The 26,967-nt window shown below is 46.1% G+C and overlaps 1 protein-coding gene across 1 annotated transcript in view; it reads left to right on the top strand.

Moving 5' to 3' along the window:
- PTPRS (protein tyrosine phosphatase receptor type S) overlaps nucleotides 1-26,967 on the top strand; it is a 242,388-nt gene that overhangs the window by 139,726 nt on the left and 75,695 nt on the right. Inside the window, exons 8-13 of the mRNA XM_081960707.1 lie at nucleotides 220-801; nucleotides 2,846-2,988; nucleotides 4,256-4,400; nucleotides 19,181-19,486; nucleotides 23,341-23,534; nucleotides 25,244-25,270. Of these exons, the coding sequence (XP_081816833.1) occupies nucleotides 220-801; nucleotides 2,846-2,988; nucleotides 4,256-4,400; nucleotides 19,181-19,486; nucleotides 23,341-23,534; nucleotides 25,244-25,270 (1,397 nt within the window). The remainder of the gene's footprint in view (nucleotides 1-219; nucleotides 802-2,845; nucleotides 2,989-4,255; nucleotides 4,401-19,180; nucleotides 19,487-23,340; nucleotides 23,535-25,243; nucleotides 25,271-26,967) is intronic.

Raw genomic sequence — 26,967 nt, 5'->3', positions numbered from 1 at the left:
GTGTTATCGCTATTGCTATTCGTGAGTTGATAACGCTATTTTAAAAGCTTCATAAACTTCACTTAACTAGCGTGGGGATATTTCAGCCCCTCTTCTTCAGTGCATGCCGTCCCCCTGCGCCGCACGGCCGGTGCTCTCACCAGCCCATTAGGGGGAAACATAGCGCGTGCCGCGGGCATGACTGTATTTCTTTTCAGTCAATTCTTCCCATTTTCTCAGCCTTTCCCAAAGCTCCAGGCACCCCTGTTGTCACCGAGACCACTGCCACCAGCATCACCATAACCTGGGACTCCGGAAATCCGGACCCTGTCTCCTATTACGTGATCGAGTATAAGTCGAAGAGTCAGGACGGGCCGTATCAAATCAAGGAGGACATCACTACGACCCGCTACAGCATTGGGGGGCTTAGTCCCAACTCAGAATATGAGATCTGGGTGTCGGCGGTGAACACCATTGGGCAGGGCCCCCACAGCGATTCCGTTGTGACCCGTACGGGGGAGCAGGCACCCGCCAGCGCCCCCCGAAATGTTCAGGGCCGGATGTTGAGCGCTTCGACCATGATCATCCAGTGGGAGGAACCGGTGGAGCCGAACGGTCAGATCCGGGGATACAGGGTATATTACACCATGGAGCCCGATCAGCCGGTCAACAACTGGCAGAAACACAACGTGGACGATAGCCTCCTGACCACTGTCGGGAGCCTTTTGGAGCATGAGACCTACACCGTGCGAGTCTTGGCGTTCACGTCCGTGGGGGACGGCCCGCTCTCAGATCCCATCCAAGTGAAGACCCAACAAGGAGGTGAGGTTGTGTTTGGTCTAGTGGTCAAGGTGCTGGGCTAGGAGACGGAATTCTAGTCCTGACTTGGGAATGAAAGCTGGCTGGGTGATTTTGGGCCAATAACTAGGCGCCGGTGAGTTCTAGTCCCGCCTTAGGCATGGAAGCTGACTAGGTGACTTTGGACCAATCACCAGGGGATGGGGAGTTCTAGTCTGCCTCAGACATGAAAGCTGGCTGGATGACTTTGGACCAATTGCCAGGAGATGGGGAGTTCTAGTCCCGCCTTAAGCATGAAAGCCAGTTGGATGACTTTGGGCCAATCACTAGGCCCTAGTGAGTAGGGGGTGGTGAGTTCTAATCCCGCCTTAGGCATGAAAGTTGACTGGGTGACTTTGGGCCAATCACCATGTGAGTTTTAGTCCGCCTTAGACATGAAAGCTAGCTGGGTGACTTTGGCCCAATAATTAGGAGACAGTGAGTTCTAATCCCACCTTAGGCCTGAAAGCCAGCTGGGAAACAATGGGTTTCATTCTCTGTCAGCCCAACCCACCTCACTAGGTGGTTGCTATAGAGAAAATAGAAGGAGAAAATAGTATTGTGTGTGTACCCAAGCTGGAGTTATTTATAGTGACCGGAGGTAGGTAGGTAAGTAGATAGAGATGGATGGATGGATGGATGGATGGATGGATGGATGGATGGATGGATGATAGATAGATGATAGATAGATAGATAGATAGATAGATAGATAGATAGATAGATAGATAGATAGATGATAGATAGATAGATAGATAGATGATAGATGATAGATAGATAGATAGATAGATAGATAGATAGATGATAGATAGATAGATAGATAGATAGATAGATAGATAGATAGATAGATGATAGATAGATAGATAGATAGATAGATGATAGATGATAGATAGATAGATAGATAGATAGATGATAGATAGATAGATAGATAGATAGATAGATAGATGATAGATAGATAGATAGATGATAGATGATAGATAGATAGATAGATAGATAGATAGATAGATAGATAGATAGATGATAGATAGATAGATAGATAGATGATAGATAGATAGATAGATAGATAGATAGATGATAGATAGATAGATAGATAGATAGATAGATAGATGATAGATGATAGATAGATAGATAGATAGATAGATAGATAGATAGATAGATAGATAGATAGATAGATAGATAGATAGATGATAGATAGATGATAATCTAGTATGGCACTTCCTTTGGTCCTCCAAATTGTCTTCAGAGCCACTTCACTGCTCAACAACCATTAAACTAGTTTTCAAGAGTGTCCATTTTTGTAGTGGGATAGATTTTAGTTTGCCAGAGTATTAACTTTAACTATGAGAGTTGAATGTCATAGGAATAGAATAATTAAGGAATATCTGTCAGCCAAAAAGAGACGGAATCTAGAATGAATGGAAGATGAATGAATACATTTCTCTGGAATGGTATAGGTCCGTGACGGCGAACCTATGGCCGGAAGTGGCGTACGCAACCATCTCTCCGGGCACACGAGCCGTCGCCCGTTGCTCTTCCGGGTTCCAGTGCACCGACCAGCTGGTGTTCCCATGTGCGGGAATGCTGGAAACTGGCAGAACAGCCACCCGGTGTGCATGCGCTCGCCGGGAAGATTATCTTCTAGTTTCCAGCGCACGCAAGCACGCATGCCAGCTGGTCCTCGTGCACGCATGCACGCCAGAAACCGAAAGGCCAGATGGCCCGTGCGCATCCCAGAAACCGGAAGATCATCTTCCTGGCGTGCATGCGCCCCAGGTGGCTGCTCTTCCGGTGCGTGTGCGCCCCTGTTTCAGTGCCGAAAAGGTTTGGCAACATTGGTGTAGGTTCTCCTGCTTGAGCAGGGGGCTGAACTAGAAGGCCTCCAAGGTCCCTTCCAGCTCATTCTGTTCTGTTCTAATTTTGGCTGTAAGCCGAGGACTATCCGTTCAATTCAGTTGTCTTCTGTCTCCTCCTCACCTATTCTCACATACAACCGTTCTGCGTTACCCTCCCTCCCCTCTCTTATCTTCACTAGTTCCCGGGCAACCGATGAATTTCCGAGCCGAAGCGAAGAGCGAGAGCACAATTTTACTAACCTGGAGTCCTCCCCGCCAGGACATTATTTTGAAGTACGAGCTGCTTTACAAAGAAATCAGCAACAAACCAGGAACCCCGGAGGTGAGTCCGCTCTTGGGAATGGGAATCTGCTGCAAGGAATCCCGGGAGTGACCATGCCTCACATTCATACCTGCACCTATGGTTTGCCAACAGTGGCAGATAGGAGAGCCCTCCGGAGGGTTAACGTCCTTGCCCAGAGGATCATGGGTTGCCCACTCCCCTTGTTCTGACCCAGGCTTCACCAAATCATAAAGCAGACTCCTTGCACCGACAAAAGCCCTTTTTATTAAGCGAATGTGAATTCCTCTCATTCACATCCTCCAAAATCCGGGCAAACAGTCTTTCAGGGGTGTATTTACAACCACAGACCTTATCAGGCTTGGAGAGCTGCCAGGCCGATATCTTCCAAACGCAAAAGCTGTAGGAGAAAATACTTGGTAAGGAGTCTCTGAGAGCCACGAACAAATCTTCACACTAATTAAATGAACGAATGGTCTCCTGCAAATTCCCCTCCCCTTTCTCCCCTTATTGTCCTATAAATTGGGTTTGTTTTTTTGGATATGTATTTAATTTCTTTTTAACTTTCGGGATGTGTGTTTTTTAATGTTGTACGCCGCCCTGAGTCCTTTGGGAGAAGGGCGGCATATAAATCCAATAAAAACAAACAAACAAACAAACAAGCATGCGGACATCGGGAACAGGCTCCAGCTGTTCTTCTGCCCCACTGATGTCTGACTCTGAAGGCAGCTGATAACTGGCGTACGGCCCTGGCCCCCTCTCTGCCTCCTACACAGAGCCCTCATCAGAGCCTCCCCCAGACTCCAGGACTGGCCCATCTTCCTCCCTAACCCTCCTCACTGTCTGAATCTGCTGCCAGCTCTGCTAGTGGGCCACAACCCCCCTCTTTGGAAGAGCTTATATAGCTTCCGCTTTAACATTCTTAAAGATCCATCTCATCCTGGGCACCCTTTTTTTTTTTACTATTACTATTACCCTCTGGCAGACGGTACAGGGCAATAAAAGCAAGGAGAAACAGGCTGAAAAAACAGCTTCTGTCCCAGGGCAGTAACTATATTGTACTGTATTCTACTGTATAGTGCATATTCTACTGTATAGTGCAACATCAATGCAATATTATGGTTTTCAGTTCAATTGTATAGAATGTTTTATTTTTATAGTTATAATGTACCCTGAAGATGGCATTTAATTTAGTTGCATGGGGTGGGGGGGCGACGGCAATAAAGTAAACTAAACTAAACTACCTCTGTCCTTTGCTTCTGGCGCTGGTTCGGCTTGCCGACACTCGCACCCGTCTGCCGCTCTGCAGTTTCTGAAGACGTTTGACCCCGTGACTTTCTTCCTGGTGAAAGACCTCAACCCCAACACGGAATACGTCTTCCAGTTGGCGGCTCGCTCAGCTTTGGGCCTTGGAGCCCCGACATCGGAGGTCAGGGAGCGCACGCTGCAGTCTAGTAGGTGTCCCTTTTCTTACCCAGAATTCTCTGAAGGGATGACGGTCAGGCAGGAGACACAACAGCTGGGGGCCAAGGTGTGGAATGGTGACCGGGGTAGGGCACCGGGGAGAGCAAAACTGGACACTGTCTGCGTTTCAATGGCTTTTGACCCTTAGGAGTTAAGCGAGGGGCTAACTTTTTCTGGCTGCAGGCTCACCAGGCGCATTTCTGGGTACCAAAGAGAGGAGGGTGGGGAGGTTTTTGTGTGGCTGCGCCTGGTTTATCGCGGGACGCAACGCAAGTGTCCTTGGGGGTGCGTTTCGAGGAGTGCATGCTGGGCTCAAAGGGTGAGAGCGGGAACAATCGGCTATTCACCAGTCTGCCTGTTGACTCTCTCTTAAGGCTGTCCCCCTTACCCAGGGGTGGTATTGACTTACCTTCCCTACCGGTTCGCGAATGTGAGTACGGCTGTCTTCCGCGCATACACCTTTGGTGGAAAAAGGGCCTAAATGGGATGCCGTAGAGCCGGGGCGAGGGAGCGGGGCCACCCTCGTTGTCCGCTATCTAACCAATCCCAACCGGTAGAACCGATCCCAACTGATCCCAAGCGGGCGAAACCGATCCCAACTGGTTGAATGCCACCTCTCTCCTTACCCAACTTGGAAACATGGCATTTTCCTTAGTGAGGAAAACGTGGCTCCCTGGCATTGTAAGTTCGGTAACCGGCATCGGCTGGCAGGGTGTGGACGTTCAGCCACAAAGGGATGTGGGGTTTGCGAGCGTCCAATGCTGCGGCTCGGGGTTGGATGGAACGGGAGGAAAAACACACCGGACGACTTCACGACTGTGGTTTTTTTGAGGGAGACCTTTCCCCCTCGCTCCTCCCTCTTCCCTATCCCATCATTCACTGTCACAACATTTCCACTCCTCCCTTCCCCCACCCCCAAAAGAAAGTATGACGGAGGGCATGGGGGGGGCACAATCATGCCACCGGGAGCTTTTGCGAGTGCTGGTTTTAGTTTAATGGATTGTCTCCCTTCACGGTTGCACCAGGAACAGCACCAATCCTGGCTGGCAATAAAATATGAAACTTTGCTTTTTTAAAAAAGAAAAAGAAAAAGAAAAAAGAATGAGGTGGTTTTCTTTATCGTTATTTTCTTTTCTTTCTTCCTTCTGGTTTTCTTTCTTTCTTTCTTCCTTTCTTTCTTTCTTTCTTTCTTTCTTTCTTTCCTTCCTTCTTTTTCTTTCTGTTCGTTCTTTTTTCCCCCCCCCAACAGCATGAATGGCTGTGGCTGTTCTTTGTATTTCTGCCTTCTTTCATCTTTACTGTATTGAACTTGGCCCCAGGGTTGGGGGTCGCTGTGACCAGAAAGGGGTGGGGTGGGGGGTTGGTGAGGTGGGAGACCCAAGGACTTGCATTTTGTCCTCCCAGGAAGCCTCAAAGTAGGACAGCTGCCCATCCAAAGGTTACGAATATCTCCATCTGCCTTTTTTTCTTGTTGTTTCTTTTCCGGACTCTTATTTTATTTTCTCTGACTTCTGTCTTCTCCCCACTACCATTCCCAACATACACAATTTATCCTTTCTGCACACCGGGGATGTAGATCAGTCGCCACCCCTGTTGTGCTGTGCACTCAGTTCTCCGACAATCTGGTTGGGGCTGATGGGGATTGTGGTCCAAGACACTTGGAGGGAGGGAGCCAGTTTGGAAAGAATGGTCTGAACCTGGAGGCATAATTCTGGTGTCAGGATGAGGTCAAACGTCTCAAGGTCTTGAGATGAATTTAGTTGTGGTCTGGGGTCTTTTGGGGCTCCCTGAGCTTGATGGTTTTCCTGCAGACGTTTCATGACCCAACTAGATAACATCATCAGTGTTAGAGGAGAATGGGGTTTGCTCTCTTGTTTCTATACAAGTGGCTTGACTTAACAGCCTTATCAAGGAACTACCAAGAGCCACTTGCCTAAAAGCCCCCCAAATTTGGATGAAAATACACACTTGGTTGGAAAAAATGATAAAGCAGCATATTGACCTGAAACCTGAGATATTCTCGCTGGGCATTCTAAAGGAAAAATATGACAAAAAGACTACAGTATATATCTGGTTTTACATATGTCAGGGGTGTCCAAACTTGGAAACTTTAAGACTTGTGGACTTCAACTCCCAGAATTCAAGTCTTAAAGTTCCCAAGTTTGGACACCCCTGACATATATTAACTGCAGATAGAATTGTATTTGCGCAAGAATGGAAAAATGACGAAATACCATCAGATGAGTGTGTAATTAAGAAAATATTAGAATGTGCAGAAATGGATAGATTAATGCTTATCATTAAGGATAAAGAAGAAACTGAATACTTTCTGACTTGGGACGTGTTTTATCAATGGTTAGTGAATAGAAACAGAAGTTGGAGAAAAGGAGATACGAAGAAGAGGAAATGAATGTGGAGAGAATTTGATGATGAAGATGTTATGTACTATTATAATTGCATTGCTATATTACTAGTAGCATTGTGATGAATATTATAACCGATATGTGGGTTTTGATTGTCTAAAACCCAGAGACCACACTCGAAATGGAAGCAATATAAAGAAAATAAAGAAAACATTAAAAAAGGGGGGGAACTACCAAGAGCTACTTGGTTCTTACCACTAATGGGTCAAGCCACTTGTGTATAAGCATCCTGTCCCCTAACCCACAAGTCCCATCACATGGTCCAATCTTCCACTGCCACGCTGGCAGCTTCCACCCATCCAGTTCCGGCCAGGGGCAGAGACGAAAGATGACCTTGGCTTTCTAGAAAGAATTTTGTTATGGCTACATTTTGCCCAACTCCGTATGATCCCCCCTCCCATTTTCCCACAATAGAAAATGCATAGTGGAATAATAGAAAGTGTGGCAGGCCTAAGGTCCAAAAGAAAAGATGGCTTGCAGGCCTGACACAGAGAGCAAACCCCACTGATGATGTTACCTAGTTGGGTCACGAAACGTCTACAACAGGGGTGTCCAAACTTGGGAACTTTAAGACTTGTGGACTTCAACTTGCAGAATTCCCCAGCCAGCCATGCTGGCTGGGGAATTCTGGAAGTTGAAGTCCACAAGTCTTAAAGTTCCCAAGTTTGGACACCCCTGGTCTACAAGGAAGCAACCAAGCTCAAGGAGCAACAAGGACCCCGCAACTCAACCCTGAGCTATAAATATTCTCTTCTTGGGAGGGTGTGCAACTGATCGTACCTCGATCCAGAATGTTAGGAGATCAAGAAGTAAAACATGGGCTTCACAGCATCTCTTCGTACCATGGGAACATGGCCATCTAGTCTCAAGGAATGGGGGATTGCTTGCAGGATGCTGTTTAGCTTTGTGGGGCAGAAGGGGGGGGAAACTACCTGGGATCGGGGCCCGATGGGGTCCCGTTAATTTATTTTCTGTTTTTGCATTCTTCCTGACTAATTATGGGGCCAACATACAGCCGGGACCCTCCTTCTCCTTTTTCAGAGCCGCCTTGATGCGTACGGTTTTTGTAAGGGCGGGAGAAGGGATTGGCAACGTTTCCGTTGTAACGAAAAGGGGGCGGTGGATGAAATAACGTCCTTTATTTTGTTTTTTTAACCGAGTTAACGGCGGGAGGGCTGGAGGATTGGAAGGGAAAATAGGCAGCTGGAAACGACCAGGCGCTGATTTTGATGTTGATGTTTTGCCTTGTTTTGTTGGTTGTGTTTGATGGGGTGGGGTGTGTGTGGTTTTTTTGCAGGAAGGGTAGGCAGAGGCCACGGTGGAAGCGGTTGAGGGTCTCTGGGAAATTGTGTATTTGGCTTCCCCCCGAAAGGGAAGGGTCTTTCACCCACCGGCTGCTCACCCAGGAGGAAAGGCTGAGGATCTTTCTGGGCTCCCATCCTTCGATTCCATCGGCCCTGAGGAGAGTTGCCATCCCTGCCCCTCCCCACTCCCGGCCTCCCTTGAGAGGGCCTTGGAATGAAGCCAAACCAGGAGTAACCTAGGCCCTCGGTTGAGGTCTGGGGCCAAGGGTCACTCTCCCTTCCTTTCCTCTCTTCCTCCCTCGGTCCTTCCTTCCCAGCCATTTCTTTCCTTTTCCATCAATCTCCTCCCTCCCTTCCTTCCTTCCCACTCCAGAGGTGGGTTGCTCCCCGTTCGGCCGAACTGGGAGTGGAATTCAGGCCTGGGTTGCAAAACCGGCAGCGATCCAGGCCTGCCACGCCCCCGAACCCTCACCAGTGCTGGGCGGCCACCATTTTGGTTTGTAGTGACTGCGCATGTGCCGTTCACTGTAAGTTGTTCTGCGCATGCGCAAAAAGCAATTTACATTGAACAGCGCACTTAGTAAAACCGGCAGCAAGCCACCCCTGTCCCACCCACCTATTTCCTTCCTTCCCCACCCATTTCCTTCTTTCCTTCCTCTCTCCCTCCCACCCTTCCTTCCTTCCCACCCATCTATTTCTTTTCTTCCCCACCCATTTCCTTCCTTTCTTCCTTCCTCTCTCACTCTCATCCTTCCTTCCTTCCTTCCCATCCATCTATTTCCTTCCTTCCCCACCCATTTACTTCCTTCCCCTCTCTCTCCCACCCTTCCTTCCTTCCTTCCCACCCATCTATTTCCTCTCTTCCCCACCCATTTCCTTCCTTCCTCTCTCCCTCTCATCCTTCCTTCCTTCCTATCCATCTATTTCTTTCCTTCCCCACCCATTTCCTTCATTTCTTCCTCTCTCCCTTCCTCCCACCCTTCCTTCCTTCCTTCCCACCCATCTATTTCCTTTCTTCCCCACCCATTTCCTTCCTCTCTTCCTCTCACTCTTCCTTCCTTCCCACCCATCTATTTCCTTTTTCCGCACCCATTTCCTTCCTCTCTTCCTCTCACTCCTCCTTCATTCCCACCCATCTATTTCCTTTCTCCGCACCCATTTCCTTCCTTCCCTTCCCATCCCTTTCCTCTCTCTCTCTCTGTTCCTCTCTCTCTCTCTCTCTCCCCCCCCCCCATCCATCAGTTCACAGCATCTCTGCTTCCTGGGGGGAGGGCACCTGGGGCAGGGGGGCGGGTTGCCCGGTGGTCTTGTAACCCCCTGAAAACCTGTCTTTTGTTTCCTGACTGGCTGCTGGAGGAAGGAGCCCAAATCTTCCCTGTTCCTGGCGGCATCCTTCAGCGTTCAGACCTCCCAGTTGGGCAGGCTTCTGTGTCTTTTCCTCCTCTTCCTCTTCCTCCTTCTTCCTTTCTTTTAACTTGTTTTCTCCTACAATGCAGCCTTCTCCTCATGCAGTCTTCCTGGCGAGTTCCCTTTCCTTTTCCATCCTTTCTCTCTCTCTCTTTCCCTCTTTCTGTCTCTCTTTGTCCCTCGCCTGGCATGTCTGTCTGATGCATGGATGCTTTCTCTATGTGGAAAAATAAAATATGTTTTTCACATACATATATATATATATATACAATATAGATATATTGATATATAGCATGGTTTGTTCCCTCCTCTTTCTTGTCTTCGCTCCCAGGGCATATCTGCATATTTTTCAGCCTTTCCAGATTTCTCTTCTCTAAGTTCTGCAAGGATTTCCGATATTCGGCAGGCTGAGATGATGTTTTCCAAAAATTAGAAGCGGGGGAGAAATCTCCCTTTGCATTTCAGTCAAGTTTGACACTTCTCAACCGGTTCTGAACCAAACTGTTCTTCTCAGGCTATTATGAGGCAGCTTCACACTAAGTTTCCAAGAGGAATAATTGCCCCCCGAACACACAACATCGGAAGAGATTATTTCAAAATGTTATTTTATGCAGAGCGTTGAGGAATATGTGCATATCTTACAGGGAATGTTTCCGCTGCGTGCATAAACCAGCATGATTCTTTTTATTTTTATTTTTTTTGCTGGTGTGTCATTTTTGGAGTGACTTCTAATTTATTTATTTATTTAGCTTAAGACACTTTACAGAGGTCATGCAATTACTGAGGTGCAAATTTAGTTTAACCAAAAGCAGCTCATCAACTCTGTGTGATGACGAAAACAGATGCCAACAAGCAGGTAGGAAAAGTGTTAGGAAAATGTGAACGCTAAACAAGGTTATAGAAGAATAGAATAGAATAAAATAGAGAATAGCATAGCATAGAATAACAGAATACGGAACGGAACGGAATGAATAGAATAGAATAGAATAGAATAGAATAGAATAGCAGAGTTGGAAGGGACCTTAGAGGTCTTCTAGTCCAACAAGAAGCCCAGGCAGGAAACCCTATACCATTTCTGACAAATGGTTGTCCAATTTCTTCTTTAAAACTTGCATTGTTGGAGAATTCACAACTTCTGGAGGCAAGTTGCTCCACTGATTAATTATTCTCACTGACAGGAAATTCCACTTTAGTTCCAGGTTGCTTCTCTCCTTGGTTTAGTTTCCACCCATTGCTTCTTATCCTGCCCTCAGGTGCTTTGGAGAATAGGTTGACCCCCCTCTTCTTTGTAAAGTGAAAGAGAAATGCCAGACTATTACCACGTCGTTCTCAACTGTCCATCCGTGGTCAGTAAAGCGAGAACCCAGATTGTTTGGGGCAATATGTTGACTTTGTAAAACTCTTAGAGAGAGCTGTAAAGAACTGTGAAGCGGTATACAAGTCTAAGTGCTATTGCTATTATCTACCTACCTACCTGTCTGTCTGTCTGTCTGTCTGTCTATCTATCTATCTATCTATCTATCTATCTATCTATCTATCTATCTATCTATCTATTCTCTCTCTCTAACTTCTGTCTATCTACAATATCTCTCTCGCTCTTGCGTTCTCTCTCTCTCTCTCTCTCTCTTTCTTTCCAGAGCCCTGGTGGCACAGTGGTTAAAATGCAGTATTGCAGGCAAACTCTGCCCATTGCCAGGCGTTCGATCCTGACCAACTCAAAGTTGAGTCAGCCTTTCCCAGATTGTTGGGGGGTCAGTAGGCTGACTCTGTAAACTGCTTAGAGAGGGCTGTGAAGCGGCATATAAGTCCAAGTTAGACAAGTGCTATTGTTATCATGATGAATCCCTGAATCTTCAGACTGAGCAGGATCTATGGTATCTTCTCCAGGAGACATCTCCCAGGCTTGCTCTTCATCTCTGGAATCTTTTCTATGCAGATATGCCCCTTTCCTTTCCTTTCCTCTAAGGTGTCCTGTCACCACATCTCTGCTTAGCTTTCCCCCCAATCCGTCCATCGTCCCCGTTTGCAAATGGTCCCAAATCCTCCATGCAACCATCCCCGGCTTGGCTGGTACCCCTTTCCCCGCCTTGCACGGCATGTCTTTTCACAGCACTTCTCCACTAAAGTGGGGGGAGGGGGCCCTCCAAGCATCAAAACCCCAAGATTTTTGTTAAAAACAAATCCATTAAACTAAAGGTAACGTATTCTCTCTTCTTTTTTTTTCCGATCTTGAAAGAACTTAGTCTTTAACTCTTCAAGTACCAAAGACGATAGGCTCGGGTGCCTAGAGAATCTCTAAAAGGTGCCCCAAAATCAGAGATTTAGGGAGAGGAAAAAATGAAATTACGGGGATGAAAAAACAAAAGAGATACCTTGCCCCAATTCTTCCCAAAAAATCCATAGATTCGGCTTCTTCTTTTGGCTAAGTCGTTTCATTTCCCTTTCGGTAAGTCCTTTGTCTTCTCAGCGTTGACTTAGTTAGATGGGCGAAGGAAGACACCAAAGGACCAAACCCGCCCGCCCCCTCCATTGCCCCACGGAGCCATTTGACGCTAGGAAACCCCTTTTCAAAAAAAACCCAAAAGTTTGGGGAGACGTAGGTTTGGTTCTTTTGTTCTTTTTTAAATGCTCAGTGGCCTGACGTTGAGGTCTCCAAAGTCTATGGTACCTAAAGGGTTAAAATTTAAAAAACAAAATCCTTATCGCTTCGGTTATGAAAGCTCAGTCAGGGTCCCTTGTTGAGTCTTGGACGGTCAACTTTTAACGCGTGCGAAAGTGTTCAAAAGGTGAGTACCAGCTAATTCACAAATACAGCTGAACCTGTTTCCTCTTGCACCCCCTCTAAAAATGGCCTCTCCTGATTTGCACCCCTTGGGATACCTGCCCAGTCCTTGGTGGCTGCGGGGAGAAGAAGAGGGTGTAGTGCCCGCTGCTGTGTGCGGGCACACACACACCACCTTCCCAGTGCTTAATCTCCCTTGCCCCTTGGTCGAGAAAATGCAAGCGCCTGCCTGCACGCCAACATCCGCCCGCCCACGTGCGTGCTTGCCTCCTCGAATTCACACAGGTTGGCTGGATTTGTGAAGGAAACTCCTTGTGGATCCTCTCAAGAGCAAGGCCAGCGTGGGGTGGCATCTTGGCACAGACGGTATGGTCCAGACAAGTCGTAGAATGGAGCATTCCCTTGGCCTCTTGTGGCTTAGCCAGAGGGGTGGGGGTGGGGAGAAACCCAGTTGATGGTTTTTATCTGCCCTGCCCCGAAGTGGATTGTTTAGAAGGGTGAGTGGACAGTCCCGTCTTCGCTGGGAACCAGGCTGGCACAAGTTGGAATTCTGCATTTTGGGGGTGATGCCCCTGTTTTCTGGAAGTAGAGCTTCCTGGGTTGAGGACTCCATGTTTTCAAAACCACCCAGACTCTGGTAGGTCTTATTATAGTGGGCTTCTTGGTGAGGAGGAGAGGGTTAGATAAGGTTATCTTGTTGAGGATCTTGGGTAGAAAAAGATCCCTTTCGGATAGCTCTCTCTGTCGGGTGCAGATTAAGAAATAAAACTCATTCCTCAGAGGACGCGAAAGGGTTACCCAAAAACCTTTCTTGTTTAGTGCTTCTTGTTTAACTTTATTTAATCCTTCAGCTTATTCCAGCGATGGTGAACCTTTTTTGGCACGTGTGCCATAAGTGGGGGGAGTGCAGGGGGGTCGTGTACAGGCGTGCTGCACCCATAATGCAATGTGTGACCCCCCCGGTGTGCATGCCCGCACAACAGGCGCCCCCCCCCATTTTTGCATGCTTTTTTCGCCCTCCCCAGGCTACAGAGGCTTTATAGGAGCATGGGGAGGGCAAAAACAGCTTCCCCCGCCATCCCGGAAGCCCTCCGGAGGCTTCAGGGACCGTCAGGAGGCTTCCCTGAAGCCTCTGTAGCAGTCAAAACGACCCTCCAGGGTTGTTTTGAGCACTGTGAAGGCTTCAGGGACCTTCAAGAGGCTTCCCTGAAGCCTCCGGAGCAGTAAAAATGACCCTCCGAGCAAACAGGAAGTCCGTTCCCGAACTTCGGTTTGCCCGTAGGGCCGGTTTCTTGCGCTCTGGAGGCTTCAGGGAAGCTCATGAAGTCTCCGGAGGGCCTCTGGGGTGGGTGGGTGGGCTCTTTCCGCCCTCCCCAGGCTCCTATAAAGCCTCTGGAGCCTGGGGAGGGCGAAAAATGGCTTTTAAAAAGGGTGAACTCAGCTCCTCGCGTGCCCTGAGAAATGGCTCCGCGTGCCACCTGTGACACGCGTGCCATAGGTTCGCCATCACTGGCTTATTCAGTGCTTCTTGTTTAGCCTTGCTTAATCCTTCAGCTTGTTTAATGCTTCTTGTTTAGCCTATCCATTTGTTTACTCCAGTGTTTTTTTTTTCAAACTTGGCTCTCTTAAGACCCATGGACTTCAACTCCCAGAATTCCTCAGCTCGCTTGCTGAGAGTTGAAGTCCACTGGTCTTCAAATGGCCAAGTGTGAAAAGCATGGATTTAAACCATTTGCACGACTGCCTGTCTCACCACAGGAATCCTGAAAGCACTGTGGCAAGGGGAGTGAGTTTGTGGACATCTTGAGAAAATCATATTTTCCAAATAAAAAATGGCATGTAGAATGAGGTCCTTCTGTAGCCTTTACTCAACATCTCCAAATTTGGGCAAGGATAGTTTGCCAAGCTATAAAATAAATATAGCTGGATGCTCACCTCTTAAAGTGAACCTCGGCATCTTTAAGCTGGGTGGACTTCAACTCCCACAATTCCCCAGCCAGCCCAGCTTAAAGTCGCTGAGGTTCAGAAACACAGTTTTAGTGTATCCCACCCTTCACTAGATGCCTTTGAGATTCTACCCAGCTCCAGGGCTGTGTGATCACCTGGGGCAAAATAAATTGAATTACCGAAGATGAATTGAAAGTTGGATTTCATACCTCAAATTATATAGTCTATCACACCGCGCCTTCTCCCTCCTCCAAAATAGGTAGCCTCTCTGCAGGAAAACAACAAATCCAGCATAAATTGGATAATTTTCGGCACTACACTGTCTATCCTTGAAGAGGACTTATGACAATTTGATTGTCTTTGATTGGAATAATTGACTTGTCCCAGTTTTGAAGCAGGAGACACACTCAACAACACAGATTAGGCCCTGTACTTGTGAAGCCGAAGATTTTTTAAAAAAGAAAACCTACTTAAAACAGGCTGATCTCCTCTTTCCTTTTCAAACCTTCCCAATTAAATAGTAAAAAGAACAAACCCAGAATAGAGTAATGGGATTATTGGCAGGTGTGTAAATTGGGAACAATGGAATTCAGCACAAAAGACTAATTTAAGTCCATAGAGCAGGTTCAAAGCAGAACTAATTGTATAATAATCCCACGGCCACGTTAACTAGCATGCGTGAAAAATTAGCTCTCATTCTCCCTCTAAACTGGAATATTTTAAAGGGTTGGGAATGGACGAAATACAGGAAGTCCTTGACTTGCGACCACAATTGAGCCTAAAATTTCTGTGGCCAAGTGAGACGTGTCTTAAGTGATTTTTTCCCCCATTTTACGACTTTCCTGGCCAAGTTCGTTAAGTGAATCATGGCAGTTGTTAAATTAGTGACACCGTTGTTAAGTGAATCTGGCTTCCCCAAGGACTCTCCGTGTCAGAAGGTCGCAAAAGGGGATCACGTGACCCCGGGACACTGCGACTGTCGTAAATATGAATTAGTTGCCAAGCATCTGAATTTTGATCACCTGATCATTTTGATCACCTGATGTTGCAAAGGTTGTAACTCTGAAAAACGGTCACAAGTCACATTTTTCAGTGCTGGCGTAACTTCGGAAAATAGAATAGAATAGAAGAATAGAGTTGGAAGTCACCTTGGAGGTCTTCTAGTCCAACCCCCTGCTTCAGACAAATGGTTATCCAACGTCTTAAAAACTTCCAGTTTTGGAGCATTCACAACTTCTGGAGGCAATTTCTGTTCCAGGGATTAATTGTTCTCACTGTTGAAATTAATTGCCCTTCTCTATTACTGTAAAACAATAAAAGATAAAAAGTGAGAAAGACATTTTCCATAAACACCCCTGGGTTCGCTTCCCATTGGATATGGCTAGGCGTTTAGAAATGGCATCCCTAATACAAATAAAATTTAGCCATTTAAATTTTAGAATTTAAAATTTAGGAACAGGATCGGTAATTTGAAATAAATAAGGAAAGAAGGATGGGAGTGAGGGCTTTTCCATCGGAATTAGTTTGACCTGGACGTGAGAGAAGACTTGTGACATTTTTGCAAATGTTGCCCTCCTTGTTTTGAGTTACCCACAAATTTTTTTTTTCAAGAGTGAGAACAATTAATCCGTGGAACAAATTGCCTCCAGAAGTTGTGAATGATCCCAAACTGGAAGTTTTTAAGAAGATGTTGGTCTTCAATTCTCAGAATTCTTTGCTGGCTGGGGAATTCTGGGAGTTGAAGTCCACCCACCTTAAAATATCTTAGCTTGGGAAACGCCGCTTCGGACAATCGGAAAAAAAAAACGCCACACTTTTGCTTGGATTCGGTTTGGAGGACAGGTGTCCTACTCATTTCAGTCGGGATTTCCATTCTTCCGGGCAAGTGTAGTAGCGTCAGGGGTAAGCTCAGGACGGTAATTTGATCTCAGAACCCTCTCGGCACCAGTTAAAAAGAAGGAGCCTCTCTGTTACTTTCTCTGCTGAAGCCTGTCATAAGATGGCAGCTTGGGGGCTACAGGAACAGGGGTGCTTTGGGCGAGAGCCAGTGAGTACAGGCCCTGGTCTTAGGAACCTCCCATGAATCCCATCGTCCCCAGCTGAACTTTCGCGAGAACAGTCTGATAAAGTTAAGCGGTGCTGAAGGTAGGTAAACCAGACTACTGAACGTGGACTCTAGACGGCTTTGCTTGATGAATAATTTGAGGATTATTATTATTATTATTATTATTATTATTATTATTATTATTATTATTATTATTATCATTATTATTATTACAGTCATTTCCCTTATTTTAATTTTATTTTAAACCCGACCATATGGTTTTTATTATTGCTTGATTTTTTTTATATATATATATATATTTTGCGTTCCAAACTGCTCTGTTGCTTTTGATTGTCTGTCACTGGTTGTTTATTGGAGGGCTAGTTAAGAAATTGAGATGTGTGAATTTCACAACAGTTGGTGAATTATTTTAAAGCGATGGCAGCTTGGGCATCAACTCTCCTTCCCCTAAACACAAGTCTTCTAAACCAGGGATCTCCAAATATGGCACGTTCAAGACTTGTGGGGTGGGGGGGTAGGGGTTGGACTAGAAGACCTCCAAGGTCCCTTTCAACTCCCAGACTTCTTCAGCTAACCAAGACTGGGGAATTCTAGGAATCGAAGTCCACAAGTCTTAAAAGTTGCCAAGTTTGGAGAATCTTACCCTAAAAGAAACCAGGGTGCCCGGATGAGAATTTCCTTGAGCCGCCTAAAATTAAAGAGAAGTTTTTCCTTATCTTATTAACCAGATTTTATCAAGATGTATCGGCTGTAAATTTATTTATTTATTCTTCATATTTCTAAACCGCCCCCTCTCCCAAAAAGGGACTCGGGGCGGTGTACAGTCCACACAGCAAATAAAGATAAAATACAAATATAAATATAACTATAAAAATACATATATATGTGGAGGAGGTTAAAATTAAGAGTACTGTACTGAAGAATAAATATGGGTCTAAAAGCCCTAAAAACAATTAGAAATTAAAACATTACCCTTAAAATAACCAGGTGAGAGTATACTACCAGGAGTTCATAGTTGTAACATTTATAATTATAATTATGCCAGGCCAGCTAATCAGAACAGGTGAGTCTTCAATTTTTGTCGGAAGGAGCGGAAGTCTAAGGTGGTTCTGATATCGGGGGGGGGGAGGTCATTCCAGAGGGTTGGGCCCATCACAGAGAAGGCTCTACTCCTTGGCGCCGCCCGCTGGCATTGCCTAGTGGACGGCACCTGGAGAAGGCCCTCCCTGTGAGAGCGGATTGGCCGCAGGGATGTATGTGGGAGGATGCGATCCCGCAAGTAACTAGGTCTGCTAGAAACCATAAGCCTCTAAATTACAGGCAGTCCTCGATTTACGACCATTCCTTTAGCAACCAGTCAAAGTTACAACGCCACTGGAGAAGAAAAGTGGCAAAAGGCCCCTCCTCTTATGATGGTTGCAGCATCCCCAGGTTGACGTGATAAAAATTAGGCTGCTTGTATTTGCATGTATTTACAACGGCTGCAGTCTCCCCGGGTCGCAGGGAAGCCATTTGCAAATTTTCCCAGCCAGCTTCTGACCTGAATTTGGGGGGTGGGGAGCTGGATTCGCTTAACGACCATGTGATGATTAACTTAACAATTGCAGTATTTCACTTAATCACGGAGAGAAAAGTTTGTAAAATCAGGCGCAACTCCCTTAACAACCACCTTGCTTAACGATGGAAATTTTGCTCTCGGTTGCGGTCGTAAGTCGAAGACTACCTGTAGAACTCGCTATTAAACCCCTTTCAAGGGGAACCTAGCTGAAGACGGGAAGGTGAATATGAATCAGGAGGGAGAGAAAGAAAAGAAAAGAAAAGAAAGAAAGAGAAAGAAGGAAGGAAGGAAAGAAAGAAAGAAAGAAAGAAAGAAAGAAAAAGAAAGAAAGAGAAAGAAGGAAGGAAAGAAAGAAAGAAAGAAAGAAAGAAAGAAAGAAAGAGAAAATAAATAGGAAAACTTTCTGCTCTGTGGCGCTTAAAGCCTTAATCACGGTTATAAATTGCTATTTGCCACCTGCAGATTAGCGAATGGAGAAGATGTCTTACAATTCTCCTGTGGTTGCCGAGAGGGGATCCCAGAACGTAATGGATCCCTCCCGGCTTCTAGGCCAGGTTGAGAAGGAAGCAGATTCAGGGCTGAGATGTGTTTGCTTATTGGTGGAATTGCATGGATCCTGGCGGTCCCAAGATTTTTCCCAATGATGAGAATAGGATGGATGGCAGGGAGAATTTATCCTTTTTATAGGAATGGAAGAAGCACAATGTTTTAAGCCGGTGTTTCTCAACTATGGGAATTTTAAGATGGGTGGACAAAAGCTGGCTGGGGAATTCTGGGAGTTGAAGTCCACCCATCTTCAAATTCTTACAGTTGAGAAATACTGATCTATGAGTGGCAGAAACTCAAGATGGCGTCTTAAAATCCCTGCAGTTGAGAAACGCTGATCTCAGAGAGGCAGAAACTCAAGATGGCTGCCACCATCTTGCCTTTTTTGACCCGCTAAGCGCCACCTAGCCCAACTAAATACGGTGTCTCTTGAGTTGCATTGCCCGTTTGCCTTTTCCCCCGTTAATCCTTCGTTTATTTCCGTTTTCATGGAAAAGAAGCCCATTTTGTTTTTATTTCTTTATTTTCTGAGTTTTTATGTTCCCGGACCGAGCTTTTTTTTTTTATTATTATTATTATTTATTTGGTGCGTTTCGTTTCGGGTTTTTTTGTTATCATTTTTTCCTTTTTTTTTCCTTTTATCTTTCCTATATTTTGTTTTCCACCCGCCCCCTCTTCTCCTCCCCCCTCTCTTCCCCCGATTCCCGCCACCCCGAACTACCCCTCCCGCTACCGTAGAACCGTCCGCCCCCCCTCAAGACGTAAAATGTGTCAGCACCAGGTCCACGGCCATTCTGGTAAGTTGGCAACCACCTCCCGTGGAGAGCCAAAACGGTGACTTGGAAGGCTATAGCGTCCGCTACCGAGGCCTGGATCCCGAGGTCAGCGAATTGAAAGAGGTGAAGGATATTCCCGCCACAACTACCCAGATCAGCCTGGACTCCCTGGAGAAATGGACGGAGTACCGTATCACCGTGGTGGCGCATACGATTATGGGGCCCGGCCCGGAAAGCTCGCCCGTCATTGTCCGTACCGACGAAGATGGTAAGTGGGACTTCTCCCTAAATTGATTTCTGCCTGTATTTGTAGCTTGCCTTCATTGTTTTTACAAACAGTCCACGGCGGTCAACATAGCTAACAAACCTCTTCCAGTTTTCCCCATAACAACAACCCTGTGAGGTGGATTAGTTAGGCCAGGGATGTCCAAACTTGGGAACTTTAAGACTTGTGGACTTCAACTCCCAGAATTCCCCAGCCACAAGTCTTAAAGTTCCCAAGTTTGGACACCCCTGAGTTAGGCTGACAGAAAGGGACTGGCCCAAAGTCACCCAGCTGGCTTTTGTGCCTAAGGTAGAATTAGAACTCATAATCTCCTGATGATTGGCCCAGAGTCACCCAGACAACTTTCATTCCTAACACAGGACCAAAATTCATCATCTCCTGGTGATTGGCCCAAAGTTATCCAGTGGTGAAGACAGGACTAGAACTCACCGTCTCCTGGTGATTGGCCCAAAGTCACCCAGCCAGCTTTCATGCCTAAAGTGGGACTAGAACTTACTGCCTCTCTAGACGATTGGCCCAAAGTAAGCTAGAGGGACTAGAACTCACCGTCTCCTGGTGATTGGCCCAAAGTCACCCAGCCGGTCTTCATGCCTAAAGTGGGACTAGAATTCATTGCCTCTCTAGACAATTGGCTCAAAGTAAGCCAAAGGGAGTAGAATTCATGGTTTCCTGGTGATTGGCCCAAAATCACCCAGCCAGCTTTCATGCATAAGGCAGTGCTATAATTCCTCATCTCCTAGTGATTGGATCAAAGTCACCCAGCCGCCTTTTGTTTCTAAAGCAGAACTATAACTCCTCACCTCCTAGTGATTGGCTTAAAATCACCTAGCCAGCTTTTGTGCCTAAGGCAAGACTATAATTCCTCATCTCCTAGAGATTGGCTCAGTGTCACCCAGCCATCTATTGGGCCTAAGGCAGGACTATAACTCCTCATCTTCTAGTTCCTAGTGATGGACCCTAAGTCTCCCAGGTGGCTTTCATGCCTAAAATAGGACTAGAACTCCCAATCACCTGGGGGTGGGCCTAAAGTCTCCAGCCAACTTTTATGCCTTAAGGTGGGACGATCATTCACCGCTTTCTTAACCTCATGCTTTAACCACTAGGCCAAACTGGCTGGTACCCGGATGAAACATAACAAGGGGAAAAAAAACTTGTTTTAAGATTAAAACATAATTTCATTTTTAAAAAACGGTGTAAGGCCCAACTGTTTTTAAAATGATACCTCCCTTTCCGTGTGAGAAAGTGGGTTTCTCCTTGCCAAAAACTCCAGAGACACTTTCTCTTCGGCATCTGCAATAGGAATGGCATTTTGGTGGGTGGGTGGGGGGGATTGTCCAGAGATCCGTGGAAACCTCTTGCAGAGGATTGCCGCGGCAGGTAAGAGTCAAGGCAATCTCCTGCGGAGAGGTATAGTGAACAGCCATTAATGAATTGCTACTGGCACTTTATTTTCGAGCGTCTCATTTATCACACTCTCTGGAAAGGACGTGGTAGGACGGCCAAACGGCAGCTGGATAATGGGGAAAATATCCCAAGTATTGTCGTGCCAATTTCCCTGGGACCATAAAAACTAACTCTGAGAATGTAGAGCGGTGCTTGTGCAACTCGGGCACTTTAAAATGCATGGACTTCAACTCCCAGAATTCCCCAGCCAGATTTTCTGGCTGGGGAATTTTGGGAGTTGAAATCCATGCATTTTAAAGTGCCCGAGTTGCACAAGCATTGATTTAAAGGCTTTTTTTTGTGTGGCTGTATTGAACTACAGGTAGTCCTTGACTTACGACCCCAATTTCTGTCAAGAGACATTTGCTAAGTGAATTTTCTCTCATTTTGCAACCTTTCTTGCCCCCGTTGCTAAGCGAATCACTGCAATTTGTTCAGTTAGTCACACGGCTGTTAAAGCGAATCTGGCTTCCCCATGGACTTTGCTTGTCAGAAGGTCACGAAAGGGGAATCACATGCCCCCCCCCCCCGGGGACCCTGCAACGGTCATAAATGTGAGTCAGCTGCTAAGCATCTGAATTTTGATCACATGACCACGGGGATGCTGCAAAAGGTCATAAGTGTGAAAAATGGTTATACATCACTTTTTCCAGGGCCGTCACTAAATGAACTGTTGCAAGTCGAGGACTACCTGTATATGGAACAATATGCTTTTCTTAAGGGAAGCCGTTGCCCTGTTCCTATTTTCTAAGCCCGTCAATTCTTATTTACACCCATAATATCTTCCCCAGTTCCACTATTGGCTGGAAAGTTAGCTTGTCCTTCTAACGTTTGCTAACAGGTAGCAAAACGTACCTGATTTTGTCTGATTCCCCAGACGTTAAGAAGGATCACTTGTTATTTATCCCTGGAAAGGAGGCCACCAGGAGATCCCAATGTAAGTTAGATTGAGAAACCCCCAAAAAATTCCTAGAAAAAGCAGTGAGAAATCCTTTCCAAATTGCTGTCCCGAAAGCTACTGGATTGAATCCACAAAGGTTCAGGAATGAAGTTTAGCCTGTGGGAATCTTTGTATGGTCGGCCACAGCTGGATGGTTGAGAATTTACTACGAATTGTAACACCTTCTTTGTCTCTGTGACAGCAGGGCGATTTGTTGCCCGAGGTCCTACGTCTTCCAGGATTTCAGAGAATCCTACTTTTAACCTAGTTAAAATGTTTGCCGAGTTATACAGGCAGTCCTCGACTTACGACCACAATTGAGCCCAACATTTCCATGGCTAAGCAAAATTAAGCGAATTCTGCCCCATTTTACCACCTTTCTTGCTACTGCTGTTAAGTCCATCACGGCAGTCGTTAAGTTAGTCACACGGTTGTTAAGTGGATCGTGCTTCCCCGTTGACTTTGCCGGTCAGAAGGTCGCAAAAGGGGATCGGATGATCCCCCGGGACACTGCGACCGTCATAAATACGAACCGGTTGCCAAGCTTCCGGATTTTGATCAGACCAGATTTTGATTTTTGCTGCAACGGTCGTAAGAGTGAAAAACAGTCACGAGTCACTGTTTTTAGTGCTGTTGTAACTTCAAACGGTCACTAAACGAATGGCTGTAAGTCAAGGACTACCTATGTTCTACCAATAATTTTGCCCCAAGGCAACCAGCCTGCCTCCTTCTGGCCTTTGCTGTAAGAAATTCTTAGTTTCATCCAGACCAACATTGAGGTTAAAGGAGCATTTTATTCCCCTTTAGGAATTAGCAATTCCCCCAAATCATCCAAATTTAAGAGGGGGGGGGGGGGAAATAACGTGCTACCAGAGTAGAAGGAATAGCTGCAGTATATAAAGAAAATTTAAATCCAAGATAAGTTGATGGCTGGTTTTTCACCGGCTTATGTGTCAGGTTGCCATAGGGAAGAGACTTAATTAAGCTTTTTTTTTTTTCTTTCTGGGAACAAATCAGAGTCCAGAGGCAGAATCCTTGGGGGAAATGCCAGCTAGAATTCCTCACTTCTCCAAATAAAACTAGGAAAACGTCTTTCTGAATTTAATTTTACATACTCGGTTCTTTTCATTGGTTTCACGGTGACTTTCAACCATTAAAACATCCAGCGTAAAACATACCCGCAAATATATCAAGAATAAAATATCCCAACTGGCTAACACAGGTCCTCGACTTACGGCCACAGTTGGGGCCAGAATTTCCATCGCTAAGCAAGGCGTAGGAGCGGCGGGTGGGTTTCCATGCCAGCATCTTTTAGGTCCACCTGAAAACCAGGCGCGCTTTCGCTGGCCTTTTTTCAATGACTAATTCCTCCCTATTAAAGTCGAACCCTTTTCTTTCTCTCCTCCCCCCCTTTCCCTCTTCTCTCTCTTCCTCCTCCCTTCTCACTTTCCAGTGCCCAGCGCCCCACCTCGCAAGGTGAAGGTGGAAGTCCTCAATTCAACGGCCATCCAAGTCTTCTGGCGTTCCCCAGTCCAGAACCGCCAGCACGGTCAAATACGTGGCTACCAAGTGCATTACGTACGCATGGAGAACGGCGAAGCCAGTGGGTTGCCCCAGATCAAGGATGTCATGTTGGCTGATGCTCAGGTGAGGGGTGGGGAACGAGGCTCTCTCCTTTTGGGTGGCAAGGCGCTTCTCGTGGCTGGATTCGAACCCAAGGCAACCACGCAGTTTATTAACAACGGATGTTTCCTGTTTCTCCTCCTCTTCCTCCTCCTCCTCTTTCTCTTTTTGGGGCCTGAGTCAACTTTTGACTTCTGGCTACTACAGGTAGTCCTTGACTTGCAACAGGGATCTTGAAAAACCCAAGTTTCCCTCCATCCTTATACAGGTAGTCCTCGGCTTTACGACAGTCCACTTAGCGACTGCTCAAAGTTACAACGGCACTGAAAAATGGGAACTTAGGGCTGCTTTTCACAGTTACGGCCCTCCCCCTCTCTTGCCTTTGTTCGTCATAAACAAGAATATTTTTTGCCTTTCCCCAAAAACAGATCCTGTAAAATAAGGCAATTAAAAAAAACCTCTTTAATCGTTGCCCAGGTGTGTATTAAATATTTTCTTTCGTTGTTGAAAGAAACAAAAACTAGGAACTGACAATGACAGAAGTTTGGAGGGTTGAGGTTGACCCCTGATGGTCCCTAACGTGAATATTAAAAGAGAAGATAAGTCTCGTCTACCCACTCAGTTCTACAGGTAGTCCTCGACTTATGACCACAATAGGGACCCGAAAAATTGTTGTTAAGCAGCACAGTCATTAAGTCAGGCATCGCACAGCTGCCCCTGATTTTATGAGCTTTTTTTTTTTTTCCCTGTGGCCGTTAAGCGAATCGGCCATGATGTTTAAACGAGGCATCGCTTGAGATCTTCCCTGCAATCACAACTGTCGGAAAATCAGGGTGGTTGGCAAGTGCCCAGATTGTGATTATATGACCGCAGGGTACTCTGGTGGTCATAAGTGTGAGGAATGGTCATAAGTCCCTTTTCCAGCATTTCCATAACTTTAGAATGGTCACTAAATGAATGGTCATTAAATGAGGACTGCCTATAGTGATCTGGTGCAGACTGATGCCAAGGAGTTTTTATTTATAAGGTAGAAGCCGTTTCCAGTTCTACCTGGAGGTGCTAAGCCCTGATGTTTACACGCCAAGCAAGGATTCAGCTGCATCCCTCCTGTATGGAGAAAGATTCTAGTCCTCATGATTCTGATGAAAATCAATTGACCCAGGAAAGCACTTTCTCCAGGTTTCAAAGGGCAGCCAGAGCAGCCCATGGTCGAAGAAGGGATTGCAGGCAAAGCATTTTAAAATGCTTACAGGTACTCCTCGACTTAACAACCGTAGTTCAAAGTTACGACAGCACTGGGGGAAAAAGAAGTGGCTTAGGACCAGTTTTCATCCCCAAGATGAAAATACCGGATCAAAATTTGCCCGCTTTTGGCAGCTGGCGTGTATTTATGAGGGTTGCCCCGTCTGTTGCAGTGCTGTTGTCACTTCGAATGGTCACTAAATGTAATGGCCGTAAGGCGAGGACTATCTATAATTCTGAAACCGCACTCTCTCCAGCCCAGTTCAGCCACCCGTCCCCCACCCATTAACCAGAGTGATGCATTCTACTAACTAAACTCACCAATCTCCCACCCACCCCCTCCCACTTTGCCCCAGCAACCTCAGGGGGGGGGGCTTCTGAGCACTGACCTTTCTCTCCCCAGGCAGCCCCCTCCCTGTACTCCCACCATCACCTCACTTTTCTTTCTCTTTCCCCTTTTCATCCTCACCTGCCTACCTTCTTTTGTTCAGTGGGAGACCGATGATACTGCAGAATACGTAAGTAAGACGCTTCCGCTGTGATGACCTGTACTTGGCTCCCTTCCATGTTGTTAGTGATGGCATGGTGTTGAGTATCTCCCTTTCTCCCCCCCCCCCCCCCGGCCCCTTCTTCTCCCCCCCCCCCCCCCGTTAGGTTTTGTGCAGCTTGGTGTGCTTCAGCCCCTCTGAATGTTGGGTTGGCTTTTTTGCATGGAATCTGGGGGAGTTAACCCACCTTTAGAAATGATGGTTAAACCAGCACAAGAGTGCACAAATGAAAACCCTGTTCAACTAGCTTAAGAGGTGAGGATTAGACCAGCATAAGTGCGCACAGATGCAGACCCCTGCTAAGCCAGTTTTAGAAATTAGAGTTAAACCAACGTAGATAGAATCAAGATCACGTGAAGCGTTAATACCACTTTATAGTGCCTTGGTAAGGCCACACCTGGAATGCTGCATCCAGGTTTGGTCGCCACGGTGTAAAAAAGATGTTGAGACTCTAGAAAGAGCAACCAAGATGTTGAGGGGACTGGAGGCTAAACATAAAATGAATGGTTGCAGGAGCTGGGCATGGCTAGTCCAGTGAAGAGAAGGCCCAGGGGAGACTTGGTAGCAGTCTTCCAATATTTGAGGGACTGCCCCAGAGAGGAGGGGGTCAAGCTATTTTCCAAGGCACCTGAAGGTCAGACAAGGAATAATGGATGGAAACTGAACAGGGAGAGATTCAAACTAGAAGTAAGGAGGAATTTTCTGACAGTGAGAACAATCAACCCATGGAAGAGAAGTTGCCTTCGGAAGTTGTGGGAGCTTTGTCACTAGAGGCTTCCAAGGAGAGACTGAACTGCCATCTGTCAGAAACGGTGTAGGATCTTCTGCCTAAGCAGGGGGTTGGACTAGAAGACCTCCAAGGTCCCTCCCAACTCTGTTATTCTATTCTGTTGTATTAAACATAAGTGTGCAGAGATGCAAACCCTGTTAAACCGGTTTTAGAAATGAGGGTTAAACCAACATGAGTGTGTGTGAAGATGCAGACCCTGTTAAACCAGCTTAAGAAATGAGAGTTAAACCAACATAATAAATGTGCAGAGATGCACACCCTGTTAACCCTGCTTTAGAAATGAGGCTTAAACCAACATAGTGTGCAGACATGCAAAGCCAAAGTAGTTTAAGAGGTAAGGGATAAATCAAACATAAGTGTGCAAAGGGGGCAGACCATGTTAAACTAAGTTAACAAGGGATGGTTAAACCAACATTACTGTGGCCTTGTGCAGACCCAGTTAAAACAGCTTAATACATGAATTGAACTAATATAAATGAGCCACTGTGCAAACCCAGCTAAACCGAGTTAAGACACAAGGATTAAACCAAAACAAGTGGATTCTTTGTGCAAACCTACTGTTGTGAGTTGCCGGGATTGTAAAATGCATCTTTTGGGCTTATTATTCTCAAGCAGCTGGTTTTTGCGCTCTAGAAAGCTAGAAGTAGAGCCCTTGCTATTTTTCGTGCTCTAAACTCCCCCTTTGAAACGAAACAAGAAAAGAGAGTTTTAAAATGATGTGAAAAAAGAGGTGGAAACTCTAGAAAGAGTGCAGAGAAGAGCAACAAAGAGGATAAGGGACCTGGAGGCTAAAATATATGAAGCTAAAATATATGAAGAATGGTTGCAAGAATGGGGTATGTCTGGTTTAATGAAAAGAAGGACTAGGGCCGTGATG

Source organism: Natrix helvetica (assembly GCF_964273705.1).
Source record: "Natrix helvetica genome assembly, chromosome: 1".
In the NCBI taxonomy this organism is placed as follows: Eukaryota; Metazoa; Chordata; class Lepidosauria; order Squamata; family Natricidae; genus Natrix; species Natrix helvetica.
The sequence above is the reverse complement of the archived record's forward strand: the minus strand, read 5'-3'. Positions and strand labels throughout refer to the sequence as shown.